This window comes from Solenopsis invicta, chromosome 7, assembly GCF_016802725.1.
Source record: "Solenopsis invicta isolate M01_SB chromosome 7, UNIL_Sinv_3.0, whole genome shotgun sequence".
Classification (NCBI taxonomy): domain Eukaryota; kingdom Metazoa; phylum Arthropoda; class Insecta; order Hymenoptera; family Formicidae; genus Solenopsis; species Solenopsis invicta.
Genome location: NC_052670.1, coordinates 10,451,698 through 10,462,593, shown reverse-complemented (window position 1 = coordinate 10,462,593; position 10,896 = coordinate 10,451,698). Strand labels below are relative to the sequence as shown.

General features: G+C 38.1%; 1 protein-coding gene across 5 annotated transcripts in view; it reads right to left on the bottom strand.

The window, feature by feature from the left end:
* Window positions 1–222: 222 nt before the first annotated feature.
* Window positions 223–10,896, bottom strand: part of LOC105205014 (leucine-rich repeat and calponin homology domain-containing protein) — a 48,837-nt gene continuing 38,163 nt past the window's right edge. For 2 of the 5 annotated variants that reach the window (XM_039452016.1, XM_039452012.1), the window contains 6 exons: window positions 10,697–10,840; window positions 9,757–10,154; window positions 9,429–9,598; window positions 9,220–9,357; window positions 9,065–9,142; window positions 1,794–7,880 (listed from right to left, as the gene is read on the bottom strand). In XM_039452016.1, the coding sequence (XP_039307950.1) occupies window positions 7,641–7,880; window positions 9,065–9,142; window positions 9,220–9,357; window positions 9,429–9,598; window positions 9,757–10,154; window positions 10,697–10,840 (1,168 nt within the window). In that variant the 3' untranslated portion in view covers window positions 1,794–7,640. Of the gene's footprint in view, window positions 1,043–1,793; window positions 7,881–9,064; window positions 9,143–9,219; window positions 9,358–9,428; window positions 9,599–9,756; window positions 10,155–10,696; window positions 10,841–10,896 lie in introns of those variants that run through there. The other 3 variants (XM_039452013.1, XM_026138983.2, XM_039452015.1) reach the window with 3 other exon arrangements.

Here is a 10,896-nt window from a genome sequence, read left to right as displayed (position 1 = left end):
TATCATTCTCATTCTTGTTAAAGCTATGTCGGTCATAATTTACATTGTTTATACTGTTAAATCATTAATTCTTATTTGATATTTTTAATTTTTGACGTGTCATTCTTAACTTACTTACGGATCTCTGATTCATTGACATATTTATAATTTTTCAGACTTAATTGATATTAAAAATTGTTATTACTGTTTTGACGTCGTTACATTTTTAATAATAATATTTACTTTGCTAAAGAAGGCTCTGTGTAGCCGAAATGTCCGAGGGTTCAATCTGTTTAAATTTTAATAATTAAAATGCTTTTAAAGAATGTTTAAATTAATAAATGTTAAAATAAACGTGTTTTTTTAAATTCACATCTTTCATATGCTCGGCCTGTTTGCTTATTATGCGAGTTCAGATAAAATCCAAATAATCTGTTACATGAAATTATATATATATATAGTATATATGAAATTATTTGGAATTTTTAATTTGGCTAAAAAAATTCATTTCTCTTTCCAAATTTTAATCACTTTACTGAAGTAATCTATTAACTATTCTTGAAATCAATTTTTCCAAAACTCATATATAATCAATAAAAACATAGAGGTCAGATCAGTTAAGGATTGATTAATCAGTTCGCATATCGAGTTGCCGACCCACGAATGCTTCGCTTACGCTGAAACCGAAGCGGCCGAGCAAATTTCGGTTCAGTTCTCACGATTCGAAGCAGGGAAGATTCGCGTCGAGCGCCTCATCTGTCTCTGTCTCGGAGTGCATCTCGAGTGCGTTTCGAGCACATCCGTCGCTGTCGCCTCGCTCGCGGCTCATCCTCACCTCTTTCCCTCTCCCTGCGCGGGAGGGAGACGGACTCCGGACTCTTTCGCCAGGCGATCTCGCGAATTAGATAGTCTGGCGCTAAGCAGGCACGTGGTTCGGCATGCTCGAGGACGTCTGCAGGGGCGAGCGTGTCTGATGGAACCTCAGCAGCTCGGACACGGTGACCGCGACACGTACGACCCCGCGACCTCCCTCCAGGACGTCGCTGGCGCAGCATACGAGATTCTGAAAAATCAGCAAGAGACACGTACGTGTCTTTAGCACTTCTCGTTTTTCTGCGGCGCGTAAATATTTTCGTCTGTCGTTCTCGATTAAAAATGCGCGATTAATTTAAATCACAATCTAAAAAGTGTCGAAAATATCTAAAAGAAGAAAAAAATTCCTAAATGATATGTAAAAAAAAAAAATTGGAGCTGTTCCTTTTAAGCAGTTTCACGACATATTTTTAGACAACTGTACCAAAATATTCTCTAGGCGATAACAAGAAATGTGTTTATCTCGATTAAATATGCGTGAATAAAAATATAGAGTACCGCGAATCTTTTACCCATGATCAGTATAATTCTTGAAAGTATCTTATCAGACGTCTGGGTGCGATACCAGAACGATCAGACAGATGGTAAAATCCGATCTGTTACTCAAGCGGAAAACGTCCAAATAATATGCGAATGCATAAATGTATGAATCGAGAGAATATAATGAATCTTTCATGAAATAGAGATAAAGGCGAGACTGGATAACGTCAGAGCGTGTCTAAAAACGTATGCAAGTTCGCGAACTCGGTTAGGAAAATTTTCTCCAAAGATACACGAAGCCTTTTGAGAATATTAGCAGGAGCGATCAAAGTGGCAAAGTGCATTATATTTTAAATTAAAAATATTTTGCGAAAAAAAAATATGCAGCGAAGTAAAGAAATGGTTGTCGAGGTCGCAATTCCTTCGATTCGTTGTACTCCATCACTGAGTGAGCGTAGACGTTTTAAGAAAAGGATATTTTATTATAAATGGCTATAGTATTACAATCATTATGCTTCTTTTTTTTTTTACCCATACAATCAACGTTACAGAGTACACCTCAAAGGAGAAAAACAAGGTCGATGATATATCGCTGTGGTCCGAGCGGCGAGACAATTAAAGAGATTTTAGTTCTTGGTCGATCGATTCGGCGAAAATCGAGGGAAAGATGCGATGATTGTCTCTTCGCATTACGCCGCTGGGACCGTACTCTCTAATAACGAAGCGTCAGGGACGACGGACGAGTGTCGGTACGCAACATGCTTTATAAATAAATTAAATATGAAAGACAGAAAAACGAAACACACTGCGACACTTGCGAGATACGATATTTGTGAGATACGACGATCGTGCGATTCGTGTGAACGTGCGCGTTTTTACGTCGGTGGCGCGCGATCGTGATCGTTGAACGGCGATGCTTCGGATCGAATCGGGTCGAATAATTGCACTCGTTTAAATTGCAGGCAGCATTCGGCTAATAAACGCACATATTTCCTGAGTACGATTTTACTTGAAATTTCGATTCGGACTGGATCGTCTCTCGAATTGGATTGTCATTTTTTTTTTTATTATTATTTATTGTATAACGCAATAAGCGTAAATCTATGATCAAAAACCTGTGAATTTTAATTAAAAAACAACTGGACATTTTTTAAATACTAATCCTCAATATAGTAATTACTTAAATTATCAATCTCAATTAATGATTCATTAAATTACAACATATCCATTTAGATTTTATGTATAAATATATACTTAGATAAAGAAACTGTTCCAAATTTCTCTCTTAAGACGAAGAAATCAGGAAGCTTAAGAAGTCTAAAATTAGCGGACGTATACTCAATGAGATTCGATAAGCCACTTTAGAATACTTTCTTCGCAAATGCGTAGAAGTAATACTCAAATAAAAAAATGTCCTTTCTCTTTTGTAATCAACATACGCCAATGAATGATGGTACGATTTAAAATGAATGTGACGGAAATTGAACCCGACTCGACCGAAACGACGTAAATGCATTGTGCATATGTGCGTTTTTTCGGTTGATGCTGGGCGCTTCGCATTGTACACGCAAAGATCGAGTTGGTACGAGTCGATCGTGCTAGGCTCGTCGATCCTGGCCGCTTAAGCCAAATTATTTATTCAGAAAGAAATTATTGTCTTGAGCTCGGTGAGCAGGCATCGATCGTGCAAGTACGAAGTTAGTTTAAGGGGACAACGCGCGCAATAAATATAGGATATGTATATAAATAGACAAGCTCTAGAAGCTTACAGAAACAACAACGGACGAAAGTACACCAAGCACCAAGTGGATTTATCGAGCTAGCAAATAATTTAATTGACTTACATACGTTAACGTTAACGTAAAAAAAAGGAAAAAAAAATAAAAGAAAGATCACGAGAAACGATGTAAAAGAACTAGCTTCAACGAACTATATATCTGTTTTCATATATAATATATATCTATCTCTATATATATATATATATTTCTGCATATATAAGCTTTTTCTTTCTCTTCGCGCACCTTACAAAAATTATACAATTACATAAGCTAAACGCAAACGGAATGATTTCGTATTTTTCTCCCTCCTTTAAATAACCCTCTTTTTCGATTTTTTTTATTTCCAATATGCTTAATAGCAATTGTAGCCTCTTGCGAAAGCGAAAGCTATCGATAAAATTTCAATGCTACGATCTACGAGATTGATCCTCGACTAGTACGACTGGATGAATTAAAGTTTCGTACAAAATTTTTATTCTACGTTTTTACTCTAAGGCGTTAGATCGAATTTAATCTAACGATTGCTTTTCGCACTGATCATCTTCAATATTTTTTTTATACTAGCTACTGATCGTCGTCGTTACAAAATTATTTGTGCCGGCCCGTTTGCGAAGATAGTATGAAGGTTTAGCACGTGTCGGGCAATCACGTAGATCAAACGTGAACCATTGTGCTAAGCAACTGACGATACGAAGTATACACTGGTATGCGCTAAAAAAAAATTCGAATCCAGTCTTAAATTGTTGAGAATACTATACTCAATACCTCGACATCTCGTCCAATTCTAATGAGAATAATACTGACGTGACGTGGCCGTCGCGACCATTCGTATTCGCGTCCCCGCGAAGGATCATTAGGCACCCGTCGTAATGATCGATGATTAAACGTAATGGAATATATCCGGATGATGACTTGTCATCGTCCGGCCGTTCATTCGTTATTCCATAATGGACGATTCGCTCGTTGGATGTAAGTGCGGAAGTTATTAGCGGACCGCCTAATTACGCGTTTAAGATTCGGAACGCCCGGAGATGATAATTTGTCCACTGACGGTGCAATTTTTAATTTACGATCGACAATTGCAGTTCGAAACTTTCGACATTCCGATCATTTTTTTTTCCAAGAGGCATATATATATTTACTACGGATACTTTGATCGTTTGACGCGGGTATCGTTAATTTTTCACACAAAATGTAAAAGAGGTAACGAATTCCTCTTTCGATAATTATTAGTGTCGAATAAATAAATGCAACAAAATAATATTTGATTAAGGCTAAAAAAGGAACTATTAAAAAATTAATTTGATGATATTATAATATAAATAAATTAAGCAAAGCGAAAATAATTCATGAGATATAATTTCAGGAAAGTCGTAGAATATGAACGTCGGGCGTTCCAATAAAAGAACATTGCTCTAAACTGACTAAATATAATAGTTGCGTTAAGTAATGAATAATAATTGGGAAATCATCAATACGTGGAGGTCACGAAGAAGCCACAACAAGTTACTAAAACTGCAGAAGAGAAATGCAAGAGGAGAAAATAATCTGACTAGAACCGGGATAGTTTGACAACTCATAATAAATAACGATACTATTATAGACTAGAAAGTGCAAAAATCCACTCCGACTGCAAACGCGAGGATGCAATGCCTCTGTGTACATGCCTCAAAATGCATCTCTCGCCAAGATCGCGGACTGAATTCGAGCATGAAATTATGGAAGATACGGCTCGCTCTTGCAACCCCTTAAAAACAATATACACTGGCATGCTGCATAGAATAATGCACGTGTCGACTCGCGACGATAAATACACGTATAAATACGTATTATGCTTATATGATAGTCTCTCTCTCGAAGTATAGCATGGTCGCCCGTCATAAGGCCCACTTACGAAAAGAATCCTACGCCTCTTTTTTTACGAGGAACCTTGCCCTCTGAAAGTTCCAATTATTTTCAAAGAATTTGCTTGGCTCAAGCGTAATTTCAGCAATTCGCAACGATTAGTGTCGCTTCGCGTTAGGATTTTTCCGACGACCTAGGATCTTGTCGGAAAAACGAAGCAATGTCACATTCAATGGAACATGTTGAGAAATTTGGCACTGTCTTAAGTACTTTGCGACGATTAGTATCAAAATCACTGTCTGAGAAGCCCACTGTCTATCAATCACCTGGATGTGATGTAATATTGTATCTGTCTTCTTTTCCGACAAGGATCCCGTCTACAAATCTGAAGAGCGTTTTCTTAACATTAGAATATTAGGTATATGCTTACACATAGATGTATGCCCTCTACGTTCTTATCGAGTTTTTATGAAAATAAATTGGCAGGTAGCAGGCACCGTGTCTCTACCATCAAATATCGCGGTCACTTTGATCTCGATTGCTTACTTTTTCGTGCGTATTTTTATAGCTGTTTCTACTGAAAAAAGAGTACCCCAGAGTTTAAATCGATATAATTTTCGTCAGAAATTATCAAGTATAATTTCTGTCAGTTCAAATTTTGACTGCTATAATTAGAATCGGATCGAATAATTAATTTTTATTAATTAATACAGACACAATATTTACGTTTAACGGTGATGATTGAATCTCGGTAAAAAATACACTTTTCACATTCTTATTTTTCAAATTTCAAAATTTGCATTTCTTACTTTTCAAAAGCGGAACTCGAGCAAAATTAACGCTGAGATCAAAGTAACGTTGATCTAAAGTACAGTATCCCTTTTTTTTTAGACTACGACCAAATTGCTTGGTCGAGAAAATATCGAAGAGTGCTTTATTTTATTTCTTCTCTTCCGAAACGAAAACGTGGTTCCTGTTATACTGAATAATCGAAAAGTTCGAAGACGATCGATCTACCTACGAAATTACGAATAAGGGAAGCGATGTCGCTTCTAACTTATAACGAATAAATATAAACGTCACCGTTACATCTTTAAACCCTCCTTTCGTTAGATCTTACATTATCAAAATAGAAAATCCTCGAAATGAAAGAGATTCCTTTAGCACCTTTTTCGTGAATCATGTAACACTCGCAGGCTACCTATCACAGACCCACCAATCCTGAAAGAGCCATAGGCGGTTCATTGGTCGAATCTTAAAAAAATATTGCCATCGAAGGCATCCATAGCTATCCTTCCGTTCGCTCTTTCTCTTCTCTTCCTGAGAGACAATTGCAGACCCAGGCGCAGAGAATGATGTCGCAATACTAGCTAATTGGGATTCTGAGGCTTTCATAATATAGAAGGCAATGAATACTTCCCGAGAATTCGGAAAGTCAAACGGGATATATATGACTTGTACAATTCTTGAACGAGTATTGCACATCAACTCTCGATTTTCGACCGTTATCCTTTTCTTCTTTTTATCAAAATATTTCATCGTTCTAGTCGCTGACTGCCGGCTTGCGCGATTACAAGCGGCGATCTTATAACTGGCTCATTCTGTAAGGTACATTCACAAATAACTGAATGTGATATGCGAGCGCTTTTCACTTTGATTGCGCTCTTTGATTTTACGTTAATTCGCGATAAGCCCGAAGAAAACTAACGCGAGTACACAGAATATAAAATAAAACGTTGTGTCTTCCAGGGGATATTATCACCTGAACTTTTGTCGATATCCCCCGTTTGCAATTGTCGATAAAGAATGAAGGCTTTTTCAGAAAAAAGATATTTACATACTACTTAGTCGACTAAATGTTCCATCAAGCTGCCTACCAACACTTAAAAACTATTTCCGAAAATTCTCCGCTGACCGCAAGATTCCTCGCTCGTGCGTTCAAACGAGGAAACTTACGCGAGCGTAGGTCGAAAAAAGCGAACAACTTCGTTAAAGCTACTATCGCGATGAGTCGATTCTCGAAAGCTAAGTACGTTGCCTCTTGTGAGGATTAGCGACAATTTGTCATGCGACAAAAGATATGTTCTGATATCCTTTAAAGTGTCTAAGTGCGACAGCGGCGCCAACCATTCTTTAATCTACTCAAAAGACACTTTAAAAAATTACAGAGTACTTCGATGCCGATGACTCTCTAGTGTTCTGTTACGTAAACGTTTAGACATTTAGACCATTAGTCTTTTTTTCTCAAAGAAGAAATGTGTCGTATCTATTGAATATTAACGCACATTTTTTTCTTCATTCAAAGCGACTGGCTAAGCACCATTTGGGAATCTTTGACATCGAAGTTGGATCTGATGCGACACTTTCTTTAGTCCTAATAGACGTAAGTACAAAGAGCCGACAAAAATAACCGAATATAATCCTAAAAATATCGAATTACGAAACGAACAATGAAAGTGTCGCCTACATCGTTGTTCAAACGAGACGGTGATTCTCAGACTGATACGGTTATCAAAAGCGAAATTGACGCGACGATGGTTTAGTCAAAAAAGAATGTAGCTACTCTGAGAATCGTCGTCTCGAGATTCCGTGTCTTCCGGTCCTGGTATTTTTTCCCCCTTTTCTCAATTCGTCGATTCTTCATTTTTCGTATACTGACGGCTTTCCGTTTCCAACATCGTCTTATTAATCGGGGATTGGGAAGAAATAGAGTAGAACCAGGGCGGATAGGAATGTTGTAAAAAGCATCGCGGACAAAACGCGGTCTTGAATTGTATAGAGTGAATCTGCGGCCGGCTTTTTGATGCCACTCTCCCCCTCATCGCGAATAAGGAAAAGAGCGGTGACGAGGCGCGCCAGAGCCTCCAGCCCGTACGCGTCCATGTAACCCACGTCCATGATTGCATCCGCGTCCAATAACACCTCCTGCAACACCAACAACGATACTACTCAGTCCCAGTTTCTACTTTATGTGAGAACATTTCTCACTTAAAACGTATAAATTCTGTCCTCTCCGAGGAAGGCCCTATTTTTGTAGTAATGAAAAAAGAAGCATTCCTCGGGAGATAGCCGTTCTGTTACATCCCAGCCTATCACCACGTGGTAGAAGGAAATTGTTTTCCTCCGCGACAGAACTTTTGATAGAATTTTGACTTATTTCTGTTTTTTTTTTTTTTTTTTTTTTAATTGAAATTTGCTTTGAACAATATTAAAATCGAGTGCAATCAATTTATTTGTTAAGGATCTGTATCAAAAGTTCCATCTAGAAAATAATCGAGGGATATCGAGAGGAAGAATGGATAGGAAAAAGCAACAGTAATATATATAGTAGTATTTTATATAATGACTGATGAAGAATTATTCGGATTGTTTGTACAATTGGGGATAGTTGTTCCGTGGATGTTAATCGATGAGATAATCGGATGGCAGGAAAGGTGAGAGCTCGAAGTACAGAAGTACTGTTCCCTGAAGAAGCAACACAAAGCGAATTGGAATTTAGGCACATGCAACTAAAGTTTCTTCGTCAATTTATTTTTTTTTGTCTCTTGGGCTTGTATTTTTACAACTATAATGCCCGTATGTCTTCTTAAAATCGGTTTGCAATTCGATCAAAATGAGATCAAAATCGGGGACTGACTAGTAGTCGTTGAAAGTGTCATCGAGAAGTGACGGCTAGATTGCCGAAGCGTTAGTCACGATATATACGGACGATTCGATAAATTTTTTCTGTCCGACTGTTCATCAAGCAGGTTCGACAGATCTAAGGACAACGCTCGATGAAGGTATCGTCAATTGGTGATCGTGTTTCGTAAAGAGTAAACTGAGTCTCGTATTCAGTTTTACGTTCTACTCTTCAACGAAGCACGCACGATCGATCGTACAGCACAATTGCTATCATGATTTTCTTGCCGCATCACCATTTGTAAAAAAAAAAAAAAAAAATCGGATTAATTCATTCGAAATGGAGTATCCACCGTATCAACATGTTTCATGATACGTCGTACACTATTGATGACAGCGTGTCTCATGCATGTGTAGTATACGCCCTGAGCGAAAGAGAAGCACAAACTTCTTTGGAACTAGTTAATAAGATTGATGACGTTTCTTACCTCATCAACGCCAATCTTCCGACACGCCTCGAGGAAGTTGTCGACGTTACGCCTACATCGTGCCATCGTCAGTTTAGGCTACAAAAAAAAAATGTAGAGGTCAGACTACCGACGTACGAAAACTCATGTTCACAAAATGATGAAAAAATACTCACTACAGCGGGAGAAGGAACATGTATACTAGCAACCGATCGCGGTCTAACATGGTTCGCCAGGTGACAGAGAACAACGCCGTCCGTTAACGCTGGTGCGAGGTCCTCTGGCAATGCCATCTTCAATCTTGTCTCTATGTGCTATTAGATAAATATATTCTTGATTATACTGTAGAGATAATTAAAATTGTTTTTCGTAACATGGCGCTTACGCTTCGTAGTTGTTCGATGAGATCAGCCTCTTCTTTGGCACGTTCAAATTCTCTCCTCATAGTAAAGGAATACTTTTCAGGCACGTTACTATTCCATGTGACGGATCGTGGGGATTTCGGACTGCCGCCATTTCTGCTTGGACTGTTGTTGCCTAATAAACATGCGCATACTATGAGCACATTGTGTAATCAAAGTTCTCTCTTATGCTGTATGAAATGTATAAGAGAAATTTTTTTTGTAAAATATAAAATTGCTCTTATACATTATCTGCGAATATCTTATCGAGCGAATCTATTATTTTTATTTAAATTTAGTTTAAACGATTACCTTCAACGTAACCAACAGCAGTTTTCACAAGCCTAGGCGCGTGAGCTGGACTTGAATTCGTGGACAGGATACTAGTGGAAGTTTTGATGGGCGAGCTAGGCTTTTTATAAGGTTGCTCGAGATATTTTCCATTTTTATTGTTGTACTCGTTATTACTACCGTTGATGATCGGCGTGCTTTGGTAGTTTATTCGTGATGGAGTAACCTTTTGTACCGGCCTCTTCAATGCGTTATCTTCGTTGAAGATTTGCTTGCCAGTCAGAGTAATAGTTTCTTTATTGTTGCCCATGTCGGTCTCGTTTTGCGTTTCGTTGCCTGGAGGCGTCACTTGCTCGCGAGGTCTGTACACGCTTAGACCTTCGTTAGCTCTCTGCTGCTTCAAAGCTTCTTTGTATTCCCTGGGAATAAAATGGCTTATAATATCAAAGCATACGCTCTCATAATCTATATAAGAACATGATATGATAATTTTCACGTATGTTATCTGATGATCTTGAAAGTATGAAGGATTAAAGCAAGACAACAATGTATAAAATACCGAAAGCGTTATTACAATTTCACAACGTATTAATCCTCTTTAGAACCTTACGATACTTTAGAATAAGGGTGGAAAAGTAATTTTTTAAATCTTATTTCTCAAAAATCAATCATTAATGACATCTTAATTTATATATCTTTATTTAAATGATATATGCATTTTATATATAAAATAAACCTTTTTTTAAAACACACTTATAATCAAACGCGTAACTGTCTTGCATACTGAAGAGGATTAATACGCAAGGTCACTCGTAGTTGCTTAACGCATATAATACGTCACAGCATTACCAGGCGCGCCTACCAGACGTACAAATGAGTAAATGAGTAACGCAAACGTGATAATATGAGATAAACTCGGACGGACAGGGGCTTTTGTTGATATGGTCCAAAGCGAGGTTACCTATACGTCTGTATGTGATTGAACGGCCTCTTATCGTCGCCGTTCACCATCGTAGCGGGACTCGTTGCGGTTTGGAGCGGGTGTACCGATTGCTGTGCGGACGATATCTGCGACTGACTCGTCAAATGCGTGGACTCCAGATGGCTGTAAAAAGGGATTGCCAGCCACGATAATGCACATGCACGCATGCAAGTATACGT